Here is a 26,412-nt window from a genome sequence, read left to right as displayed (position 1 = left end):
GTCTACAGCAACCTATATTCTGGGATATGGCCTATTTGCAAATTAATTTTTTTAATCGGGGGTAAATTCCAACACATTCTGCTGCAGGGAAAATAGGCATTTATAGCATAAACCTGTATAAACATTATTGTAATGGGTCCCACTAGGGACCAGGTTTCAAATATAAGGCAGCATTCATCAGATATTAAAGACCTGAGCATATTTTTTTCCTACTTAAATCAGCATAGCTCAGAATCTGCAAACTCTTGCTTATGTAGATATTCCCCTGAGATTTTAAAAAATGAGTAAAAGCTTGCAAAGTACAGACCTTTTAGTTTTATTACCACCCGATTAACTAAGCAGAGTCTAGAAAGTGTAACTTAAGCAAAAACCAGAAAACATATATTAATCTCCAGCAAATGCTTAGCAGTAAGGAGATACCAGCATTTGCAGGCTATTTAGTTTGCTGTAATTTATATAGCACCTTTAAAGACAGCAGAGGGACAAGCCTGTCAGCTTCCACATGCTGCTAGAATCAGCACATGCTTGTACTGCCCAGTATTTGAGGAGGTTTGATGCTGCCTCTCAAATTCTTCCTAGTTCAGTTCCTGATAACGCTGTAACAAATCCAATATTGCTTTTCATTCAGAAGATTCTTAGTCCTTTACCAGGCAAGTTGAGAGCCTCTTAAGCCCTTTTGAGAGAAACAAGTATGTGCGGCGTGGTTCCTGTAAGGCTTCCTGTATTTTTATGATCTTCCACTCTTCCCGGTTGGGGAAGAGAGATCAGATGCAAAGGAAGTACCTGTCTTCCTGCAGAGCCCTGGAAGAGACTGGTCCAGGAACACAGGTCAAAAGTTGTAAGCACTCTCAATCCCTTTTCTCTTTTCCTCTAATAGCACTTATAAATGCTTGAAAAAAATGGCCAAATGCTGTCCTTTTCCCAGGGACAGTAATGTCAGGATTTCTTTTTGCTTCTGTTCTGCAACATGGAAATATGCAACAGGCAACACTTGACCATCCAAGTTAATTCAGGAGATACTCAGAATTCCCATGAAGGATCCAAATTCTAAATTTCTAGAGAAAGAGATGATCAAGAGATCAAGAGAAAACTTCTACAGAATCCCTTTTAAGCTGAACGTAACCATTAGCAGCAGGAGCTTAGGGTAACAGGTATCAGCACAAGGCAGCAGCCAGACTGCGAGTATTCCTGTAGCCTTGCTTCCCAGTCTGTACTGGGAAATACCAACACAGTTATTTGGGACCAGTTTGTTCTGGAACCTCTCCTCAAGCAACTGATCTGTGATTTTTTCTGCCAGCGCAGGGCGCTGAGTGAGGGTCCCCTTCAGCTACTATTGTGTAGCTTTTTGTGTAATAGCCTGGCCTGGCAGTTTTCCCAGATGCGCAGGCAGTCATCCCGATATTTGAATTGAAGTCCCCAAAAGGGCAGCACTGCCACAGGTCCCACTGAACAGTGTCCTGTGTCAAGCTGAAAGAGCAACTGTTTCTATAAATGACGTCAGTACATGCGGTTTGTACCCTTCTCATGTTTAATAGAGATTTGGAACACCACTGGTGTTAAGTGCTAGTCACGTCTAGGTGGAATATCTAAAACCCTAGTATTACATCACCTATACACATCTTTAGTTCTATGTAAGTAAATAAATCACTATTTAAATAGACAAGAAGTGAGCTAAACTCAACTACATTTCTGGAGGTTTCTTCCCCCAGAGCTTTAAGTATGAAGTTTCTCTGTGAAGCACAGACCCTCGAAGATTACACACTTACTTTGACATTACTGATTACTGTGCTAATCGGTCACTTCCAAGCCATCAACATAACTGTTCTTTCCCAAGTGCCTCCCATTTGAAAGAGCTGAAGAATGCAACAGTGAGCAGAGGTAAATCACCTCCACATGTACCTTATTGCCAGCTGAGAGGCAGAAGTCAATTTAAGAAGCATCTGTCCCTTCAACAGTAGCTTGGTGTCTGTGAGAAAATGACAAAATTCCTGCACTGGGCAATTACTGCATTTGTCAGTGCCAGCTGCTAGGTTTCTATGTTTAAAACCTATGGCTACTATTAATGTATCAAGCTAATGCTCTCATCTGCTTCATTTTAGTGTTCTGAAATACAAGCATTGCGGTTTTAGTATCACTCCGAAGCTATGGTAAGCGAAGTCATGAATTTTGTTTGAGGATGAGCGTATTATCTTGTAAATGTCTATGCTAGACAAAATTGCGCAAGCCTAGGGACAAGAAATAATTAATGATTTGGAACATGTACTTATTGCTGTGTATGAAACTGAAATATGATTAAAGAGACACAGCGAACAGTATCTCAGCTGTCAGAAACAGTACAGCCCCGATATGCATAAAATATACTTTCAAGTTGTAATTATAGCTTTAAATTGTAGATAAATACTGGTTCTTTTTAATTCTAAATCACTTCTGCTTAACAGAGTAGGACACCAATTCCATTGCTGTTGATTCCAGTGGATGTAAGCTCAGTCCTGAAAATATTAAAGGACTGGCAATTTTTTTTCATTCCTGTAGTCCTGGTTAATCTAGTGTATCTGGTGAAAACATTCAGTGATTTCACTAGGAATTGGGGAAAGGAGAATGGTGGAAAGACAGATGTGGTCTATAAATAAAAGCTTTCTATGTAATAATTTAGAGACTGATGGATTTGTTGACTAGACTAGAACAGTATTTTAAGATCTGCAGTTCCACACCTAGGAAGGGATCATAATTATGCCAGTGATTTTACCACCTCTTGAATACCAGTTGTGGTCCTGGTCCCCCACTTCAGAAAAGGCGCAGCAGAACTGGTAAAGTTCAGAGGAGAGCAGAAAAGGGTATTCAGAAGCATGAGATGTTTTTCATTTATGGAATAACTAGGACTCCTGAGTGTGAAAAAGCAGTAACTTAGGCAGGGGAATGACAGAGCTAAAAACGTGAGTAGCATGGAAAGGAGCACATTGTCTGCCACTTCTTCTGATGCAAGAAATACAGGCTACCAGAGGAAATAACAGGTGGCACATCAAAAAACAAATGAAAGGAAGAGACTTTTCACGTATGCAAGTCTACAACAGGGTATCACAGATTTTAAAAGTGTACATGGTTTTAGTTGGAGACTGGACAGAGCCATAGAAGCAATCTAGTGAGGTGCAGTAAACGCAGAGAGCGCAAGCTTGGCTTGGGATGCCCCTGAGCTCCCAGGCAGATGGAGGGTGGAAAAGTGGTTTATCTTTCCCTGGATATTTGGGGTTTGCCACTGAAAATAAATGATACAGAGTTACACAGACCTTCTGGGCAGATCCAGTGCAGCCACTTGTATGTTACTTGTCTCAAAAACCGTTTAGCTTTTGCAGTTCAAATCAGTAATTATAAAGAAATCCAGATAGGGTATTTAGGTTGCCTGTGCAAGCAACAGGCATTGTAACGTGGTTACATTGTATTGGGATGTTATTATTTCTATTTAAACAGAAAATGTAACACATTTTAAACTCAGTAATTAAAATTAGCTCATAGGAGGGTTACTCAAGGTGTTTCCTTGCACAACAAAGCAATTAAAGATGTCCGTAGACGTTACTTCAGTACTATGCAACTGCTACAGGATGATGGTTTAAACAATGAAATTCTGTTCAAACGGAGAGTAAGAATCCTTTTGGAGACCCTAAATTCTGCTGCATTTACAGACCAATCTTTTGGCTACCTTTATGCCTTCTCATGCTTCTTTCCAGCTTTCTTTCAGAATTGTGTAGTATCACAATACTGTATCACTGTATCATCTACTCTGATTCGCAGTATAGTTCAGGCTTTATGCTTCACCCAATTATGCTGAATTAAACCCACAACTTTGACTACCCCAGGGCTCTAGATCAGTCCTTGGAAAATTGAACCCTCGTGTCTCATCAGGAGGGACCAAGGTGCCTGAGTAAGCTGCTGTCCCGGAAAGGATGCTTTAAGTTTGGCAGATTCAAGTAATGTTGGAGGTTCCTGTTCTACACTGGAAAAAGGAATTCCCAACCTAGAAGAAAATCTTCATTAACAGACCTGGCTACCAGTTAATCTAAGATGCCACAGTTGTATATTTGGCTACAAAGACTTCTCTGTACCACCATGGGAAGAGGTTCCTTCTGCAAAATGCACCATCTTCAGCTACAGCCAATCTGTCAAGTGAAAATATGCATCTTTTATTTAATTTCAATGATTTATTAATTCTTGACAGCGTTATCGCTTCTCTGCTCAGAAACCTACAAATTCAAAATCCAGAAAAACCCCTGCCACTGTCTGAAGCCCTGTTTCTCCAGTACTTCTCACCTCCTATTCTCAGCTACAGCTCTACCCTTTGCCCCTTGCCGCAGCATTACGGGGATTTACTTTGTGTCCTGCAACTCCTGCAGCCCCTCACTCCAGCGTGCTGGGCCATCGCTCGTTTTCACCATCTCAGGTTTTCTCACTTTGCTTCCAAGACCTCTCACATCTTCTCCAATTGAACTAGAACATCCTGCTAGAGTGCTTGCTTGCTCTACACTTCGGTTCTCGTACATGTATTGCATCTACAAATCACCCCATCACCTACCAGTGGGGTCTATTGTAACCGGGAAAATCTTTTGACTTGCGGTTTGGGGCTAGCAGGTGCCAAAGCTGCTCAGCATCACTTTGGGATTGAGCATGTCACGGCGCGACAAGGCACACAAGGCTGCCCGAGGGCAGCCGTCCCCCTCAGCCCCGGGCACCCCCGGCCCGCAGCAGCCCGGGGGAGCCCGGCGGCCCTGGCCCCGCCGCCGCAGACAATGGCCGCCCCCGCCCCCCCGCGCCGCGGCGAGCCCCTGCTGCCGGCGCAGCTTTGCCGGAGCCATTCACTTGCGACCGATTGCGATCGCGGCAGATGGGCTGGATCTGACAGCCCCGCTCCTCCGCGGGGCCGGGGGCGGAGGGGCCCGGCCGCCGCGCTCCCCGCCCCGCCGAAAGTGCCACCCCGGGCGCCCGCCCGCCCTCCCCAGGCACATGTGCCGCGTCCCGCGGCGGCAGCGGGAGCGGGAGGAGAAGCCGCCGCGGCGGAACAAAGCGGAAGAGGCGAGCGGCGGCGGCGGGGCGGCCGGCCCGGGGGGCGGCGGCCGCTCTGCCCGGGCGGGGGCCGGCGGCGGCGGGGGGCTCCCCGGCCCGCCGGGACGCGCTGCCGCCGCCCGCCGCAGCATGCCCCACCGCCGAGCAGGTAAGGAGCCGGTCGCGCCGCGCCTCCCCCCCTCACCTGCCCGCCGCGCCTCCGCCGCCTCCTGCCCGCCCCGCCGCCGCCGTCTCCTCCCCTTCCCCGGCTCCCCCTCGCCGACCCTGGCGGCGCCCGCCGCTCCCCGCCCGGGGGGCTGCGCGGCGCTCGGGCGCGGCCCGCGGGCGGGGGGAGGCACCTGCCGCCGCTCCGCCGCCGGCGGCCCGGCCTCCTCCCCGCCCCGTGGCCCCGCCGCCGCGCCGTGCGGCCCGCGGGCGAAGCCGGCAGGCGGCCGTGGAGAGCCGGCTCCCCGCCCGCGGGGCTGCGCGGCTGCGGGGCCGCCGGTCTGGGCGGCCGGTGGGGGCGGCATCCCCCGGGGCCCCGCCGCGCCCCCCCGCGGCCCTGCCTGGCCGCGCCCGGCCCCGCGGGGAGGGGGCTGCGCTCGGCGCCCGGCGGCTCGGCCCTGTTGCTCCAGGAGCGGCGGGTTGGTTCCTGCCCCGGCTGCCGAGCCGCGTTTCTCGCAGGTTTCGTGCCCGGCTGTGCAAAGCGTGCGGGCTCCGCGCAGCCCGGGGCGGCGGTCGCGCTGGTGGGGGCAGCGCGTTAGGCGGGGAGGGATCTATCCGAGATCAGTTAAAGTACCCGAAGCAGCAGGGGTGAAGTAAAGGCGGGGTGACCCGCCGTGTCCGCTGAGGCTTTTAGTTGCTGATGCTGTGGCTTTAGCAGGGTGTGAGATCCACCACCCGGCTGCCGGGACGGGCTTACCCGCCAGGGACTGAAATCTGGTAGAAGAGGCGGGCCTGGCACTTCCCTGCAGGAAAAACGCAGAGCCACAATAAATACCGTGTTGTTGGTAACTGTATCTTATACAATCACTATTACTTTACTCCATGTAACAGTATAAAATTCACTCCCTAATTGAAACGGTTTATAAACGTCCAGTGTACATCCCTTAAAAATTGATATTCCACATAAGCCCCTTGTTTATCATTAGAAAGCTAGCAAAGTTTTTAACAAGCAAAGTAACATTAAATAGACAAGAGATTTACATCAGAGGGGTTGGCTGTATACATTATGGGATTGCAGATAAGCTATGTAAGTAAACAGAAGCACTATGCTCTGTTATTGTGCATGGCTATGGAGATATCATGGGACTTTTTAGCTAGTTAATAGCATAAGGCTTCGTGGGAACTGTTTGATCTGCAGGACTTTTGCTTGGCAGTAGTTTACTTAAGGTTATTATACTCTGTTTGGAGACTTGTATTTGCTAGCCATTATTGCATTCTTAGCTCCAGGCTTCCCAGAGTTACAGGTTAGTAGGTCAATAAAACTTGCACTGAAATGCTGGAATGGGCAGGCTAAGTTTTTAAATGTGGTTGGGGTATAACTGGGTAGTAATCAGAATGCTGAGGATTTTTTTTTCAGTGAACTTTGATGCTGGTCGTTGGTGATGAGTGAGAAATACTTCTTTTGGGTTTTGGTTTTGGGGTTTTTTTGCCATGAATGCCACACATGTTTTTCAATTTCTTGTTAAAAGAGGAAACAAATCATACTGGCTGAATACAGTATTCCCTTTCAGGATAAAGTGACCAGTAGCCTTAGTTGAATTTACCAAGACTTAGTTCTGTTTGCTAGTGGACACTGGGATTAATGCCACCGGTATTACATGAAGCTTCCCAGTAGCAAGAATATCGGGTCTCTGCTGCTGCAGATCTACATGTTTCTTTTAAAACTTGAAATCTGCTGTGCTATGCAGGGAAACAGCATGAAAAATTACATTAGTAGGTTGCCGTGGCACTAAAAATGCTCTAATAAAATTCTGAGTCACCCAGGTTAAAGCACTCCCAGAAGTTGTCGTGACCCAGTGGATTTCAGACCTGTGGAGCAGAAGCCTGTGCCTGACTTTGTGCTGCCCCTGTCTGCAGCTCTGCTTGTTCCCTGAGTGGCTGGAGCTTGTGGCGCAATCCCCGTTCCGCCAAATCCTTGGAACTGGTGATTGACTGTGTACGTGGAGCAGTTCCATTCATGTCACAGCGTACAATTTACGCAGTTAAAGTGAGCCATATGGTGCGCCCCCCCAGCGCGGTGGTGTGCTGATCATGAAGGATGAATTGGAAGGTCAGTGCAGAGCTCTGATGCTCTGATGGAAAAATGAAAAAGATCAAAACGTTAGAGTGGTTTCAGCATCTCTCGTGCACTTTCCTCTTTCACAGAGCATTGTGGACAGGAACATTATATCCTTTAGCGCAGAAATATTATATGTTGTACTATTTGGCTTTTTCAATCTGGTCTCTTTGTACCTTGGTGTTTTTAGAGGGTTGCCTAGGAAAGTTATTCCTGCTTCAGCTTTTTCTTGTCTGCATTTTTGCATGTAGCACGCACTTGCTGACAAATTTTTCTTGCTGGAGTGAAGTATAAATGTATGCTTTGTAGGTGGTTGCGGTCGCTTTCTTCCTTAAGCGGAGAACCTCCCTTTCAGTAATAATTGTTAATGGTTAACTTCTCCGCTTCTTTGCTATATAGGGTTAGTTACAACTAGCGTAGGGTGTTAACTACTATGCCACTGCTTGACTCGGCCAGATGAATCCCTGCACAGATAGGCTCAGCAGCAGTGGCCAGTTGTTGTGCATAAATCCATTTCTTACACTGATTAATTTCCCGTTTAAGAATCTGATTTTGCAACCCGTTAGACACCTGCTTAAGCTTAAAGTTACAGCACTGAAATAGATAGGCTGCTCTACATGTAAAGTTAAGCATGTGTGTAGAGTTGTTTGCAGGATTAAAGCTTGCAAAGAGGAGCTGTACAAAATGCCCCCAAAAACCCAGATCCCTTTTGCTTTGTGCCTGTCCTCAAGGCTTACAGTAGGTAGCTGCTATTAATTTGGTTATTCAGTTAAAATATAATTGCATAGTGTGATGGAACTGGCTTGGGACTGGTATTAAGATGCAGGAACTGTGTTTCTACTTTTAGCTTGTGGTTCCATGGAGGTTTGAGGCCTCTTTTTTTTCACCTGAAACTGCACAGCAGTGAAGTTGAGGTTGTCAAAGTGCTAACGCAGGTTTGCCACTGCTCAGAAATGAGATGATGAAACAGCAATTTTAATAATATTTGGGTAAAAACATCAACCAGAAGCTTGGTAGGTTTGCATTTATGCTTCTGTTCTGAAGAAGGTCTGGAGGGATTCCTTTTGAAATCGAGACTTTTCTCTTGAAGTCCAACGTTCTCCCTAGATCAGGTATCTGGAGAGTTACTTCAAAACTGCTTAGACTATCCACGGCTGGCATTGTGTCTTGCAGGTCCATAATCTACTAGGTAACAGGAACCTGCAAATGCTGATGTCTCTTGACTTCTAACCATGGACTGCCTCTGTCCAAATTCCATATCTGAAACACAGAAAGCCCCAGAACGTCCCAAGGTTTCCAGCTCTGCACTCTATGTAAAGGACCTCCTGGTTAGAGCGAGGGTCTGTGGGGGCTTCACGGTTCTCTGATGAGGAGCTAGGAGTTGGTTCCTGAAGAGTCCAGCCTCACGGGGGGTTGAATACCCTGATCTAGGAGAAACATGGGTAACAAAGGGCGAGGATGACTGGCAGTCTAGACCATGGTCAGTGATCGCAGAGAATGAAGTAGCACCAAGGATGACTGTTGGGTTTGTTTTTATTTCAAGCCAGGAAAGACTCTGTAATAGATCTGTATGGCAAGGAACAGGAACCAGGGGCAGCAGAATCCCAAGGAAGAGTAAGGCAGGCAACATGAGTGGGTCATGAGGGGAGGGACTGGGAGATCAACACCATCTTGGCAGGTGAGAAGGAAAAACATGGTCCTGTTGGATTTTGATGTACTTCCTCTCAGAAGAAAACAGTGAAGCTGTGCTTAGGAAGAGAACTTCAGGTTTGCAGGAATTAATCAAAGGTAGAAAATTCTTAACTACAAAGTGATATTCTATGGAATTTGAAAAGCTGTGTTAGAAAAGTGTCAGAACTAAAGGAATAAAAAAATAATTGCAGTGGAACAGTAGTCTGTTAGGTCTTGAGATTTGTGATACAGATGTTATGAAGTGTGAAAGCAGGAATGGAGAAAGATTGGGATCAGCATGTGTTTCAGTGAGGGAGGAAACCAAGCTGGAGGACAGCAAGTGTGGCATTAACAGATATTATAAGTCTTTCATTTTAATAAGACTTGTTTTGTGGAGTGGAGATACTTGCATCAAAGAAAGGATCAGATTTTTCATAGCTAGTTAAAATATGTTACATAAAAGCTAATGCTGTAACTCATTGGTGCAGTATGCACTTGATAGAGCAAATGATGGCAGCAGTCCCTGAAATTTACTTCAGAGAGTCAAGAAAATGTGCTTGGGTATTTATTGTGCATTTTGTGGGCTGATTTTGGGTTTTCTGCTAGGGTGAAGGTTGGATAGGTTGAGTTGTATCAATGTATGTGAATTTATCTCTCCCTTGTCATGTAAAGGCTTTTCTAAGAAAGATTTCTAGCAATACTTAGATAAATATTATTAGAGTCTGGATTAATCTCCTTAACATCTTCACTCAGCTGTGATGTAGCTGTGATACTCTCAAGGATGGTGAGCAAGACAAGGTTTTCAGTCATGGGTGTCTTTTATGAGATTAACACGGGAAAATAAGTCAGGCTTTTGGCACATAAACCCTATTGTTTATCCTTTCAGTTCTGTTAATCTCTTTTTTTATGGTGGCAGCATGGACCACATGTTACAGAGTCAGATCCAAGTTAGTTGAAATGTACCCTGGTTTGTTTACTAGCAGCTGGATCAAACCTCAGCGTGAGGCACATAATAAATAGTTCTGGTGTGCTTTGCTGCAATCTTACACTGATAAATGCATGTAAAGATAGCAGGTAAATTAATGAGAACTATTGTTAGATCCAAAATATAACCCATTGTTCCATTTGGGCATGGATTTATTGATGGCATCAAGGGGATACAAGCATGGCATGGCCCTCTTCCCTCCAGTGCCCCCAGTCAGTATTTCAGATGCAGAGCTCCTACACAACAGGATGAAATCACAGCTCTAAAGCCAGGTGTCTGCATGCTTTTCCCGTTTGGATCAGTAGTGAATTTCTCTCTGCCTTCAGAAAATTTGCCACCACCCCCCTTTTTTTTTTTTTTTTTTTTTTTTTGTTACAGTGTTATTACAAAATATCCCATCAGTGAGGTCTGGGTAGGAAATATGAAAGCTCCTTTCCCATATGGTGAGATGAGCAGTCAACCCGTGAAACAATTTGGATTAAGACTGCATTGGAGGTCTTAATTTATTTCTTTGACTGTCTGATATGCAGTGCAACTAATATGTATTTCTGAGAGGCTGCATCTGCTGCTTTATAGAGAAGACTGTTTGACACAGTGCTAACTCATTAAAAAGAAGCAGCGGACTTTAATTGCTAGATCTTTAATAAATACAGCTCAAAGATCTTCTTTCCCCTAGTAAGAGAGAGAAGCTTTCATCTGTGCAAAGCACCTGAAAGACTGGTGAAGGTTGTGGCTAAGGTTACAAGGACACAGAATGGGGTGGCCAGACAATACTGGGTGGGCTTTCCCGGGGGCTGCCCCTTGGGAGCTGTGGCACCTCTCCCCACCCACCCCAAAGGGATGGCTCTACCACCCTGACAAGGGGCCTGCAGGGCTCATCGTTTGATCGTTAGTTGTGAGCAAGAGAACATGCAGCTGAGATGGCGGTCTTGACCTGTTTGATATTTGTAATAATCTGTATTGGTTTATTGGCCTGAAAATAACGTGTTTGGCTTCAGTAAGATGAGTTGGCCAGAGTAGTAGTTGGTTTAGAGAGGGGTATCTCCAGCGGGCCAGGTGGAGCTGCACCCACACGGCCCTGCTGCCTGCCCAGCCTGCCCGCCGGTGTCTGAGCTCCTGCGAGCAGATCCTCTTGGGGTAAGGAGGCGATAAACATAACTTCTCTGTGGCGGCGGTGGGACGGAGATCTAGGCATCCACGAATAATCACGATTGCAATCTGTGTGCTAAATTAAATTTTCAAGTTTTGTAGATATCCTGTATTTTAGGCACATGCTATGTTTTTTTAGTTATCTTCTACCAAGAGCTGTAGACTTTTTTGAATGCAACCGTAATTGATGTGGGGATGCTCAGTGTTTACCTGGGTAATTAGCCAACAGCCAGCCCGCGCCTCTGTTCGTACTCGTGTTTGTTTGTGTGGAACACTTCAAAGTACTGATGTTTGAAGCCAGATCCTTCAAGATGTTGCGTTTCCAAAGCTCCCAGTAGACCCACTCCCAGCTAGTGTTGTGTGGTACCGGGGAGAATTTGGCTCTTGATTGAACAAAGCCTGACCTGTATAATTCTGTCCTGCCTTGGTAGTCCCCATAAGCCATTTAAATAAGAATGCTGGTGTGGGCAAATTTTTTCCAGAAAAAACTCAAGAAAGGTATCGGAGTGCCTCACTGTTGCAAAATTGTACAATCAAGTGAAATACCAACCTCTGCAAAGATGGAAACATGCCTGTGCTGGAGGTACATGGATACTCTGGCTTCCTTCCTTGTAGTTAGGTTTCTTAATGAAATCTTTCACTGCTTTTTGAATGCCATTCTCAATCAAAGACACATTTCTTCAAAAGTTTGAGAGCCTCATTAATGACCTGTGATTGCTCTTCTACAGGATCTTTTCTGTGGTTGGTGATGGAAGTTGCCACATGCATTTGCAGTAGTCAACCTCTGGCTCATTTGTGTCACCTTTTGAGGGGAAAAAGCCTTCATAATCTCTCAGCATTCATAAAAAATGATGATTTTGTCAGACTGTATTCGAAATCACAGCTTTTGTTCAGGCTACCTATATGGGATAAAACCCTTCCAAAAGAGTAGGAGTTGCAGTTAGTGAGATGTGCCAGTTAAATAAGATTAGAGATTTCCTCTTTGGCTGCAGTTATTTACCTGAGGATAAGACTAAATTATTTCTAGCATAATAATTAAAAAAATGTTTTCTATTAAGAAAATGGATAATTTGCACATTGATATTTTAGATATCCATCTAGTTTTACATGTTTTATATGTTCTTTATAACAGGTTATCATAATAATTAGCAGTTGAGCACAGTTCATAGGGCTGTTTATTACCTAAGTCTGTAATAGTACTATAATGTCATTATCAGCTTTGCTGCTGACAAAATCAATGAATATTTTGCTCTAGCTAACATGCAGCAATGTTGTAGGGGTTGACAATTAAGACTGGTGCCACTGACTAACCCAGTGAAAGTGGTGTTTTGATTTTTTTGTGTTGTACTGGGATGAAGGCCAGTTGGCCTCTAAAGATAGTTTCCATAGCTACTGTCCTACAGAGAAAGAAAATGCTGCCACAGCATTTTTCCTTTGGACCTTTATAGTTTTTATGCAAGCTGTCAAGACAATTAATTTTCATCAGATGTGTTGGTTATTAGCTGTTGAAAGCAGGGGGGCATGGGTGGGTACATATGATGAAAAAGAGCATTAAACTAAGTAGAACATCAAGAGATTTCTTTATGTACACGATATGAATGTGTTTCGGATTTACAAAATCCCATTACTGCAGCATCTGATATGCTAGAATGCAATCTATGCTCAAAAGGCAAGGTCCTGAAACTGCTCAACTTTATTTCTCAGAATAAGCAAGCCTGGCCCTGACTGTCACCATTGCTTCTTGTTGGATGCTGTCATCTAGATTTTTGATTCTTTTTAAAAATGAAATTAAGAAAACCCCTACCTGCCAGAACAGCTCTCAAACTTTCACTGGTTTGAAATAAAAACAATTTGTTTGCGCCTCTTGTGTATAGAAGGGCATAAGCAGGGCAGTATGTTGTGTAAAAACAAGCACTGAGGCTAAGATTACTCCGTGAGGTTAGGATGGGTGATGCCTGCCCCTCGCTCTGCAGTGAGGCTTGGGGGCACGCTGGTTCGAAGCTGGGGCTGGTCCTGGGAGTCATGAGCAGCTGTACTGCCTGCTGGGACTGCACGTTTCCTGTAGGTCACTGTGCCAGAAATAAGTATTTGACTCTTCAGATCATCATATTTGTGCAACTTGTGTACATTTATTACACCTTGTCTCATTCTCCGTGTGAAATAATGGAAGGGGGTCTGCGTGCTCCCTGTAGTTAGGGATCCAGCTTCTGTTACTGCGCTCCCACACAGCCTCCGCACTCTGACCTTGACAGGGATTGTAGCGTCAGCTCTCACTCCCCAGGTCTGTCCCCTTCCGTGATGTCAAGGGACAGGACGCAGACGTTACTGAATGGCTTTGACCACAATCATTGACTTCAGTGTCAAACCACGTTTGCTTAGGAGAACAGTCACCCAAACACATCTATTAGAATTGGTGAAAACTTGTTTGCTTCAGCAACGTAAAAATGCGAGTGAAGAAGCAGTGTGCTTTGGGGAACGAGGGAAAGAGGGGATGTGGAGGAAATAAAACACAGGCGTAGAGAGGATAGGCATTAGGGGGTGCAGTGAAATAGGTGACAGCGTGGCTCTGCCCTTCAGTGTGGCCGGGTGATGGCTGGCCAGTGAACTCCTGAGAAAATCCTCTGATCGTTGAGGAACGAGCAGATTTGTAATCTAAAAATGAAAATTCCTGCCAGTGTGTGGCTGGAAGCCTCGACTGAGGAGGAGATAAATAAACTTGAAGTCTGAAGGGTCAGAGGGGCATTTTGTTTTGTGGCAGTGAAAGCATTCTCTTCCCCATCCTCTGTAGTGAAACTTCACTTGTCTGAGTTTTGGCTCCGTCATCGTCTTTATCTTAAAAATCTGGGCCAGATATTTGTCTCGGGCAACTCAGCTGGTTAAATACGTGTCAGTGGAAATGGGTGAGTGCAGCCAGCCATCTGATTGCCTGATTAAAGTATTAAAGCGCTGCTTGATATGATTGGCATAACTTTCTAGCCTTTTAAAATACTTTTCTTCATTAATACCTTTGACACCATGAGGTACTTGTGTACATTTACTTAGAAACATTTTCCTCATGAAAGGGAAGTTGATTGGTGTTGTTGCAGGGAATTCACTAAAAGATATCCCTGTTTTTAAAGAAAATATGTCTCTGGGAAACCTTGTAGACCACAACCTGCATAGAGGGGAAAATTGAAATTATTCAATACCTATCTAGAAAAGAAATAGTTTTCTCTATCTGTCACTTGTAATTCTGAGAGATGGGAAGCTTTGGATTTTTAAGTAAAGCTATAGTGCATAGAGAAGTGCTGTCTATAAAGTTTTTCATAATGTTTTCACAAGACAGCACAGGGGGAAAGTACCTGTTGACAGACCTCATGTACCATGAGAGTTTATCTTGTCCTACATCTGAGATGGCGAAAAAAGCATGAGTATGCTAACTAAAATAATTTTGAATTTAGCAAGTAGCTGTATAATCATCTAACACACAGGGACGTTGCGTTGATGCTGAGCAAGAACTTTGTAGACAGAGGCCAGTGGCAGAGCTGCTGGTGCAGAGCGAGCGCTACCTTGATGGCCAGAGGCAGCAGCCGGGCAAAGCCAGAGCTCCTGTGTCTGGGTCACGCGCTGTCACCAGCAGTGCTCAGTGGTGGGGTGAGTATGTGGGTATGTTGTGCAGCCTAAAATCCTAGTGTTTGATTTCCACGTGCAGTTAGATGATAGCGGCTTTCAGTGTCAACTCTGAAGACTGTTTCTGTGGGATGTGCAGTAATGAGCAGGTACTGGGTTTATACTAAGCGATAATACGCAATCTAAAAACATATGGGGTTTTTCTGCTTCGCTAAAAAAATCCTGAACATGTCTTCTAGATAACCTCCAAATGATAGATGATACTAATTAAGGCAATATCTTGTTAAGAAAAATATGTCAACATGGAAGTATCTCAGCATACCAAAATATGTTTGTTCTTGCAGTATGATGAAAAAGTATAAGCTATTCTGTTCGGCTTTGGGGGCTTTCGGAAAGGAAAGTGAACACAAACATCTCTAAAGTATTGATCCCTTGAGTTCAGAAAAGCTCTGAACACCTTTATAGCAGCCTACACCTTTCATAAAAGATATTCTGTATATAAAAGTGCTTTCCATTCTTTTTGCACTCCTGTAAAACACTGTAAAGAGCCGCTGTTACAATTTTGCTAATGAAGCCTGGGCATCAAGGAGATGGCTTCTGTTGGCTTTCTCCAAGAAAATGGCTATTTCGTGGTGGTAGATGTTAAAGGAGGTGCTTATTGCAGCCTCATTCTGATCCTTTGAATTTAAGGTATGTGTAAACAATTCTAAATGCCCACATATGTATTTTCTGTCAGATGTTCGATGTCATATAAGCTGAAGGCATGTCCATGTAATGACGCAGATTTACCTAACAAAGTTTATCACCAGTTTTATATATGGCTGTTTTTCTTCCTACTCTATTACCATGGGTACTGAAAGTGTGGTTCTAGTTTCACCTTGTCTAATATTTAAGTAACTTAAAATCAAGATTAGGCTCACTTAATAGGCAAATGAGCTTTAGGGGATTTATTTTCTTTTTATAGCTTTTGACTGGGGAATTAGGTTTTGAAATAATAGATTCCTTGATTTGTAACGGACTTTTTCCTGATTCTGTAAGTGGGGTAGTACTTGTGGTGATGCAGCACGGGCACTGTGTGGTTTGTATTTTGCATGGTATCAAAGGTGATGTAGCTGGCTGTGGTGATGACTATAAGAAGTCATTTCAGAGACAGTTCATTACTGATACTTAATACTGGCATCTTTCTGCTGTGAAGAATGGGAAGGAGCTTTATTCGAACATCACATTGGTTTCAAAACAGGCTGTTTGTTTTGGAAACTGGAGAAATACAGATTTGCCCAAGTATCTGGTTGACATTTGAACTGCTGATTTTTTTTTTTTTTCATTTTAATGCTTCAGACAGTTAATATTTTAAGTATTTCTTAATATACATTTGATATATTTGGAAGTGCCTGAACGCCAACACATCTTGACCCTTATTCACCCGTATCTTTTAAATTATTTCATTTGCTGAAGTTGAACTTGCATTGAAGTTGATGGTCTTTGAGCTTTGAGAAGCTGGCCTCACTCACAAAGCAGATCTGGCTGATGTCTTTGGGGAAAATCAATCATTTAAAATGCTCCAAGGACGTTTTAGATTGTCTGGGGTTTCTTGAAGGTGTTTGCTTCCCTGATCCAAGTTTTAAACAGAAAACTGGTTATTTTAGATGGTGTTTACTTGTAAAATGATGACAATACAATTTTTCATAATGGGATTTTCAGTCACATCACGGATAATTGGAAAAGTTCTAAGTAACAGTTCTGGCCCAGCTTTGTTGAGCTGTACTAGCTGAAAGGACGGGCAGTACCCAAGTTTCATCTGGTAATGTTTTTTTTTTCATGTAATGTTCAGAGAGCAGGTTTTAAAGATGCTGTACTGAAGCAAGTTCACATCACCACATGTGAGTGTTTTAACTGAGCTCAGTAGAAAAACTTAAGCAACACAGGTGGATCTTGTGCCAGTTGCTGTTCAGTCTTCTCTGTTCCATTCCTAGGCAGCCACTGAGGTTGTGATTTGACTATATGTGAATTTAAATGGCTTCATAAATACACACAAAAATACTGTCATTGCTCCTCTAATATGTCTGATGTGCTCTGGATTTCATTTTCAGTGTTGTTAAGTGTTAGACTGGTATATTATGTGGTAAAACTGTCGTTGATAACTTAGTTTCTCTGTCTCTACTTGAACATGTTGGAAAGCATTTTGCATATATTACTGTATGCAGGGTCCATTATTTAAAGTGACAACTATAATTTCTATATTAAAATTAGGCTGTGTGCATGCCAGCCACTGTTTGGTTCAGTACAAATAATGCTCTTTGAGTAGCTCTTTCAGTCTGGGCTGGGGTCCCTGTAGATCCGTGTCCTTTCAAACCAGTGTCTTTTCCTCTCCTCTTTTAGGTCTACTGAGACAATGAAGCTTGAGTTTGAGGTTCCAGTTAATCATCTAATTTGTCAAAACACATAATCAGCCAGAGGCCACTGCCTTTGACTTTATCCAGTCTTCTTTTATAGACAGAGTGACAGAAGAAACAATTATATCATTAGCATGGAACTGATTTTATTGCTGTAAGGCTGCATGAATATGAATTTGTGCGTTGGGTTACTGAAGGATACTTCAAAGTGATTTTCAGCACGCTGGGTTTTTTCTTTCTGGCATAGTGAGACGTGGTTTAAAGAACATTATTTTGTTTAAGGTGTACTGAAGCATGTTCTCTAGCCTGGGGGAGGACTGAGGGAAGCCCAGCAGTTTATAACTTTTTTTTCCAAGGAAATTTGTTATGGTATCACTTTAGATAAATAAAAGAATGGGCTGTTATTAGCTTTCCTCTTTTTTCCCTCTTCTACAAAACTAGTAGGTTACTGAAGTTCAGAGATTTATGGAAAAGTCTGAATTACCTTCACTTTTCAAATCTTTGCAGTCAATAAACAGGATCACATTCCTAAATCTGAAAACGAAGTGGCAATTACTGCCTATCGGTACATCCAAAATATATTTTATGTAGACATTTGAGAAATGCTTTCAGGAAATAATTATTTCATTTATTTTATCTGTCACTTGCTGGGAGTCCTATTGGAAGGTGCCTCCAGGGTTTATATTGTCGCTAAGCTTATGCCAGGAGTGATGCTTTCATTCCCATGGCTTTTTGCAGGTGGCCCGAGAACCAGCTGTTGCACAGCATTGAACGACCTGTTGCTTTTAAAGTACAAATCATCCATTTTACATTTTTACCAAAAGCAGATAATTTTACAGAAGGTGATCTTGGCAGAGTTTCTCTCAAATGCCCTTTAACTATGAAACATGCCTCTTACTTTCACAATTATGAAAAATGGTTGGATATCTGAAATTATTTTCAGAATTGGTTTAATATTTTTGTCACTACTACAGTTTAAATTAAAACGATTGAATAGATGCACTAATACTTTTAATAATAGAGGTCACGGATATACACATGTAGAACTGAATAGCTGATTTTATAGCAGTGTTGTAAATATGGCAAATATTGCATGTCTTCCAGCATGTGTGCTCAGTATTGATCAACTATTTGTACAGTGCCAACCGTATTTCTATCATTTTAGTAGCCTTTTTTTTCCTTTTAATGGTTGTTGCTTCAAAGTGTATTAAAATATATATTCCTCTTGTATGCATCCATTTAGGTTTTAACTCCACTCCCTTTGCTACATGTTTTCACTGGGCACCCACAGCCCCTTGTGTGTCATTTCTATACACTGTATCACATTGGAAATTTAGAAATATGAACATGGGAGCTATATGGGTTATATGTGGATAGTTTTCCTTGTATAGAGAACATCTATATTTTTACATGTCTCTCTCTCTCTCTCTGATAGACTGGTTTGGCTTATACTTTGACCCACTCTGATGATTTCCTGAGTACCAAGTACTCGGTGTTACTGCTCTGTAATCCTGGTGCCAGGTGCTTAGTCTAGAGGTCCATAGGTAATACCCACGGAAATCGGTGCTGCTGTTCTGCTGTACCCAAGGTGTATATAGCATCCCACTGTTCAGTTTATTTGATTTCCCATTAAATAATGTGAGAAGAAATTCTCTCAGGTGAGTCAGTAGAGGACAGCAAAGATGGGTTGCAGCACAAGATGCTACTCTGGCACCCTGCTCTGAGTTTCAGCAGCCTCTGGCCTTAAAACAGAGACAGTCCCCAGCAGAAATGTGCCCACCTGGCTGAGCAGGTATTTCTGGGTCTTAATTGAATAGTATTCCTATCTTTGGGGTTGCAAAATGAAATTACAAGAAACAACAAAAAAACCTCCTAATTTAAGCAGTAAAGAACTTTTTCTGAACAACTTTGATTCTCCACTGTATTTTGTGTTTGAGTGGCAGGAAGGATTTTTGTTAGATTTGCTAGCAATCTGTGCCAGAATACTTAAGTATTGAACAATTGTGTAAAGGAAAAAAAAAAAAAGTCAAGAGAGAGAGTAGTCTAGTGGGTGAAAAGAATAAAATCACTTTGGTTTTGTTCTTTGGCCATGGGGAGGAAAAAAAAAAGAAAAGAAGAAGATGATTTTTCCAAGGTATTTTAATGTCCAGTTAGAACAGGACACGAGTGAGAACTGGAAGGTTACAGAGTATGCAGTAAATGTAGCTCAGAGAGAGAAAAGACTTGGTAAGTTTAGCCTGTTAAGAAAAACAGAAGTCCTCATGCTGTGGACTTACTGGATGGATAAAGCACTTCACACTGTGTAACACCCCTAAGAAAAAGAGATTACAAAGAATACCAGGAATGTGTTGTGATGATCTGGGAACAAAGGAGTGGAAAAGAGAGGTAAGAGGTCAATCAGAAATAAAGCAAAATTAGCTATCTTTGCATTGTAAGAGCAAACCTGAAAGGCTTTGTAGAGAACAGGGAGGAAAATCTTTGTAAATATTGCCACAAACACACGCGAGCTGGATGATCAGTCGGGCAGAGCAGAAGGAAAGCTAGTTATGAAGAAAGCAGTGGGATCTAAGAGTTTGGTTGAGCTTAGTGTCCAAATCATGTTTGGCTTAATGTCCAAAACAGTGTATTTGGGTTTTGTGCCTTACACTCTGTTTTTCTTCAGTTGTGCGATTGGTCCTTTTTTCCTGAAGAAATACACTTCTGCTGTTTATTCACATAGACATACAGGAGATGGCTTGGTGGTGTGTTTCTGGGATCTCTGGTTTGCAGACCCAGTTGTCCATAGCCTGCATCACTTTCTTGCAAATTCATTGAGTTTCAGTAGGTGGTAAAATGCTAATAAGATGTGGGATCAGCACTTTGCATGAATCTTGCCCACAGATTTTAAAAGCAGTTATGATTAGGATGAATCAAAAGTCTTCTGATACTGGTAAAAAGTTTTCATGGAAGGATTAGACACGAGGAGAAGTAATAGCAGTCAGTTGCTATTTCCTGCTGCTAGTTTATATTGAGTAATTTTGGTTATGAAAAAAGTGTTTCTGTGATTTTCAGTCTTATGTGAAACAAGGGTTCTGACTTCATTTTTGTAGAGGACAACCACATACATTTCAGCTAGCACCTTCTCAGACAGCCTCAGGGGATAAGACTGAAGGAGTGAGAATTCTTTCCTGCTTAGATGCATGGGTTGGGAAAGTTACACTCCTGTTAAGTGTGATGCATTTTATGTTAATAAACAAAGATCGTTAACTGAAGACTGAAGTGCTGCCAATCCTGAACCTTTCATGAGCAATAAATTCTCATTAAAAATCCTTTAGGGAAATGCATATCCTTTCAACAGAATTTCCACAGCACATCATCTCCTCATGACAATTCTCCAGAGAAAAAATACATACGAACAAACAGTGATTGGGGGATTTGTTAGCTGAACTTCCAAGTCCTTTGCAAAAAGAAAAACTTGTTTGCTTGTTTCTTCCTTTGTTTTTCATTTTTCCAGGTCCTGGCTTAGTGAGGAAAAGAATTAACTTTTGCTAGAAATGGCCGAAGCGGTTCAGGGTTCACTGCTAAATCTCTTTGGGTCACAATCCAGGGAATTCTTCATATATCAGGAGATATCTTCTGGATTACAAATATTACTAACACAAGTAAACAATGCAATAAACCCAGTATAAATTCTGTATGCTGTAAGGATCTAGTCTATCATACAGAATGCCCCAGACAGAAACACGAGAACTGAGACTCCATCTGGTCTGGAGAATGGCTTGACCCAGCTTAAAAATGAACAGCAAAACACAGAGTAAGACCTTACACACTCCCGAGCCGAAAGACACTGCTAGGAGTAATTAAATTGAGGAAAACAACTCCACTTTCCCTCATGGCAACACAGTGCACAGCCTACACCAGTGGGCTGGTTGTCAGTCTAGGGTAGAGCAGCGTTGCTGAATGACGTGCTGAAGAAAGGCAAGATGTGAAAAGTCCCCTTCACATCATGGTTTCTGTCTGGTCCTTGCTCTCTTTCTCTTCTCTTTCTTGAATGTGCATAAAAAAAGGCATCTTCCCATGGCTGTATTCACATCTCTGCTATTGCTTTCCATTTCACTGAGTTGCAGAAATAAAAAATTGGACTCTTGAAAGTGGCACCTGCTTTAGCAGCATCCTCCTGGTGTTGGTGATTGATGCATTGCTAGGCCCGTGTGAGCTCCGCTGAACAGCCAAATGTCACTGGTGTTGGTACTTCCAGGAGTGAGAGCAGGTGTATTTGGGGATGAGGACCAAAAAAGCATCTTGTGGGCACGTGAAATGAAGAGTGGCAGTTGTGTGTGTTGGAAATAAGCGGGGGGGAAAGGTGGTGGCATAAAGAGTTGTCTTTTTCCCGTGGACCAAACTGCCCTGCAGCAATGACCCTGTGCCTCTGGCAATACCCACTTTGAACCCAGCTGCGCTATCAAGCTAAACTGGGAGGGTTTTAGTGACCAGTCATGCTGTCTGGTCATCCCATTTTAAGAAGTGCAGCTCCTGGACCATATGCTACTACAGGAGGAGCAGGTGTGTTAGTAGTGCACCAGAAGGGGAAGGTGGTAGTGTAAGATTTGCTTTCCACACACTGGAGAAGGTCATAGGAATGAAGCAGTGGCTCTGAGGATGCTGTCAAAAAGGAGATAAATACTGCTATTTTGTTTTAATTAGAAAAGTGCAAACTGTGGGCCTGTACTGTGAAAGAATGCTCAGAAAGAAGTTTAGTACCATCTTAGGGCTTTCATTCAACAGATACTTTCATTTGTGTAAGATACTTTAAGGTAGCACCTCTAAGGAAGAGCAAGCAGTCATTCTTGTAGTAAAGGATGAGGATTCGTGTGCAACAGATGCCTATATTATAAAGTTTCTTTTGCTGAATTAATATTCCAAACTGTTCCATTAGTCCTTTTCTTCTTATTCCCTGTTTTAACACTGAGGTTTTCCATAATGATAAGTCTCTTGAGAACTTGGCAGTTTGCCTGATTGTACAGATTCCCACTGTATGGTTCATGGATTGCAACTTATTGGCAGAAATAACAACAGCATTAAATACAAATATCACTGTTAATGTAACGTTAAAATTGATAAATGAGTCACTTCTGTCAAGAAGGTCTGAACTACACAACAGTGTGAATTTGCCAAGTTGCTTTTGCTAGGTATGTTATGGTGTGGATTGCAGAACAGAGACAATAAGGCTTATTGTTAATGTATCACTTTTAATAATAACAAATTTTGTGGGACAGATCCTATCCTCACTGATTTGTAGTAGAGTGGTTTAGTAGTTTTTGAGAGATGTTGAATCAAAAGGTTTAAACAGAGAGCAAATCTGCACAGAATTTGGCCCTGCTAAAACCTTAACTATGCTTTTTGATAAATGCAGCGTTTACATAAAGCATGGACTGTTTAATTTATAATGTGAAATCCTGTACTGTAGGTGTATTTCAGAGTTCAGTACTGTAGTACTGCTTACTTGGTGTTTCTGGGCATTTAGGTGTTTGATTTTTTTATACTTGATGCTGCATTAAAGTTGACAGCCTGGTGTAAGTCCTTTGCCTGCTGCAGTTCACTGTTTTGTGATTCGGCTGATTTTTAAAATAAATCTCTAAGTATCTCTCACGACTATCTGCATGCTTTAGAAATTATTAGGAAGATGTTAATTTTTTCCCTCTATTTCTGTGTTTCATTAAAAAAAATCAGCTTTTTTCCCCCACCCATTTTCTTCTTCCCCCTTTATTCTCAGCCCAAAATAAAGACTTCAGAAGAATATATCTGAAAAAAAAATTGCAACTGAATGTATTATCTTGTGAATAATAGTCATAAGTGGGAAGTTCCAGGAGATTTGTACAATGATTGCTTGGCATAATTCATAATTGTCCTGATGATTTTGCATTGTGTCATACAGATGTTAAATCTTTTCTCCTACAACTGAATGTGTGTGTCATGGGGAAGGGAAATCACTTTTTTTACCCTTTTTTTTTTTGTTGTTGTTAAGAAACTGCATCAATTGTGACTGTTGGTACCGTCTCCATGTCTTGTCAAGGACCTGAAAGGGGGGGTTGATGCCTCTATTTATTGTCGTTATAATTATTTAGCAGTTACTAATGAACATTATTTAAAGGTCTGTATTTAAAGAGCTTTTGCTCTCCTTTTGCTGGCTTTTCTACATTACCAAGGTTAAAAACCACCTCAAAGCTCAAGAGGAAAAAACTCAACATTCTAAACTTTGGGTCTAGACCTCCCTAAGTCTGATGCTGTTGGCCCAAGTACGTACAGAATTTGAGAGATGTGTTGTGGAGTCAGCAAAAATAGTGGAAGGAGACACCCCAGCATTAAAAAATAGATATATTTGACGTGTTGTCTGAAATACCAGTGAATCATTAAAGCGTGCAGCCTTGCACCCGTAATTTCAGTGTTGAAAACAATAAATGTCAATGAAGTAATAAAGATTGCCAATGTGAGGGAAGATACTTCTGTTGAAAATGCATTGCCGTCTGTCCCCATGCACACGCTTAGGACAGGAGAATTACCATGCTCAAGTGCCCAGCTGATTTCAGCTGCCGTGCTGGTGTTGAGAGAGTAATTTGTCATGAAAACAATCCTGTGATAATCTGCCACAGACTCTTGATAACCTTTCCTTTTCTAATTTCCTTGCCACGGCTCTGCCCTTCTTTCTTGGCCAAAGGCAACCTTCTTGCTTTTATAACGAAGGTGCTGTCCTCGCTCTGCTCGTCTCTTTGCCTCCCTCTTTCTGACCAGGGGAACGTGATTCAGCCCCACATTACCCTGTGATTTCTTCCACAGTATTTCTTTTGTATTTGGTGTCTTGTTTGGGTGCCTCTGGAAAATAACTAGATGGTTGTCTTTGAACTTGTGCTTCAGATTTCTTTTACATTAAAATCCTCTGGAAATTGGTGAGGAGCCCGTGGGGATTGCTGATACCTATTTTAGATTAGAGTTATAATTCTGTGGTGGTTGGTTGTTGTTTTTTCCCCCCTCACGGTTAGTGTCACCCAAAGAAAATAGAGTTTAAATAAGTTACTACCTGTTTTGCTTGTCTGGATTTGGCAGTATCATGTCTTGTAGAAGAGAAGTTTAATGTAAATTATGTTTTCTGTATGCTTATCTTTTATTACAAATAAATTAGCAATAAATAGGAGCCTGTGCCTTACTCGTGGCTCATCCTATCTATTCTGCTTCTGCTTGACAGCATTAGTACTTCCATTATTGTAACTCCAGTCTTTGCAATTATTGTAAAAATAATTAAATAAAGGTCATACTTTGCTCGGCTTTAAATTTGCAATGAATATTTCTTTGCAAGATGACTCTTTTATTGCCAAATCTAGTTAAACCGTTGCGACTCTAAAAGACCAGTTTCAAAATGCACACAACGCTGACATTTATAAAGTACCACATGCCTTCGTTGTACGTGATCTTCAGTAGGAAGGAAGGTTGCAGCATCACTAACCACTGCGATTGCAACAGGAGCTGAAAGAGGCACATTAGTTCACTGCAGCTGTTCCACCCTTGCCTCTTCCCTTGTCAGATCTCATAGACTCGATGGGGTCAAGCCTGGTCAGCATTCAGATGGGGGAACTTCCCTGGAACACCAGGAGCTGAAGGAAGGCAGGCTTGTGTCTCTCAGCACAAACTAGTGCCCTGCCCCTAGGTCAGTTGTTAGAACCGTGCAATGTTTAATCCATGTTTAATAGATTTCAGTGGTGTTTTTTTCTGGTAATTTGAAAAACAATGCGGTGGCTACAAGTGATGATATAGGGGGGAAAAAATGTTACGTAGAAATAATTTTGGTAGGTGATAAATATGGAGTGGTTCCAAGGCATGGTGGTTAGGGATGCCTTGCAAAATCAGATTCTAAGTCTCTGTCATGTGTCTGTTTGCTTTTTCCCTGCATGAACAAAGTATTTATTCACCTTCTGAATCTCACAGCCGTAGCGTAGAGGGGGAAACTTGGTTTGAATTTCTCTGCTCCAAAATAGCCTGCAGAAAGCCCAGAAGGACTTGCTGGCATATAGCTTGGCCCCTCTGATTGGACACGGTCACTGAAAATAAATGTTAAAAGCGTATTTTCAAAGCTTGACTTTTTCAGTGGGTCAAGCGATGCTTTTCTGGCTTTACAAATACTGTAAGTATAAAATGAAAGGAAAAGCTGGGCTTCATTTCATGGTGCAGAACCAACCACTTCTAAATGAAATCACTTTGGAGTGATACTTCCAAGAAAGAATGAGACATGAAGAAAACACTTTCCTGTTCACGGAAGAAAAGGCAGGTAAAGAAACAAGTGTGTAACTTGGGAGCTGTCATACCTATTAAATTTTGTCCACATTCATTCCTTGTGTAAGAAAGTAATAATTTACTTCGGAACAAGGAAATAGGAAAAGTCTGAAATCTTCATGTGTCAGTGTTGAAAATGCAAGACCTGTCAATGCACGCTGGCAGATTTGGGCTGCTCTGTGTGTGTGATCAAGGCAGGAAAGAACAATGCCAGGGTTTGATGGAGCCCTTATCTTCCTAGTGGATCCTGCGGATTACGGTTCACTGAAGCATTAACTTCAGTTTTGGATGACATCACAAAGACATTTTCCATTCTTTTTGAGTTTTGATTGTGTTCTTCATTAAAACTATAAAATTATTTTTCTTCGTTAAAACTGTAAAATTGCTATTTACCACTGAAAATATATCCCAATTCTGTATGGCTGAGATCTTGGCAAATTGATATATTTCAGCACATTTTAAGGGAGTCTTTATTCCGTAACTTTATCCAGAAGCTGTTTTAAGTAATACTTTTCTGTGTTAGATGGAGAAGCAAAGCCCTGTATCTAAGAGCTTCAGAATCTGAGGTTTTAAAATAAAAATGAAAATATTTTAAAACTTGGGAAGCTGAAGTTGACTGCTGGAGTTTTTTGTTTTGTTCCATTGATGTAAAATAGCAGTATAAAGGAGAACTAAGGGGAGTCTTTCACACATCCAGTGTAGTTTATCTTGTGCTTGATCCAAGGATATCTCTTTCCAGATCAGGAACAGTATCAGCATTTGTTCAAAATTATGTGGTAGGTGTGGGCTTGTGATTGCATCGACTTACCTACCTGGCTTTATCCCTGTGGCTTGGGAGAGGTTCAAGTAGCACAGTTCTGTAGCAAAGCCATGAGCTGTGTGTTAGTTGTCACTGTCATACAATACAGGTGTTTTTTGTCTGGGATTTGAATGAGTCAACTGATGGGAAGGGACAGCGAAGGAGAAATTATAGTTTAAGGAGAGTTCAGAAC

General features: G+C 42.4%; 1 protein-coding gene across 10 annotated transcripts in view; it reads left to right on the top strand.

Moving 5' to 3' along the window:
- Window positions 1-4,693: 4,693 nt before the first annotated feature.
- Window positions 4,694-26,412, top strand: part of NCKAP5 (NCK associated protein 5) — a 245,332-nt gene continuing 223,613 nt past the window's right edge. For all 10 annotated transcript variants that reach the window (XR_013930049.1, XR_013930050.1, XM_080399613.1 and 7 more), the window contains exon 1: window positions 4,694-5,200. Coding sequence is in view for 8 of the 10 variants with exons in the window: in XM_080399613.1 (XP_080255739.1) it covers window positions 4,779-5,200 (422 nt within the window). In the remaining 2 variants the exon portion in view is untranslated. The remainder of the gene's footprint in view (window positions 5,201-26,412) is intronic.

The sequence above is a fragment of the Falco punctatus genome (genome assembly GCF_963210335.1).
Source record: "Falco punctatus genome assembly, chromosome: 8".
Taxonomy (NCBI): domain Eukaryota; kingdom Metazoa; phylum Chordata; class Aves; order Falconiformes; family Falconidae; genus Falco; species Falco punctatus.
This window is presented reverse-complemented; position numbering and strand designations above follow the sequence as displayed.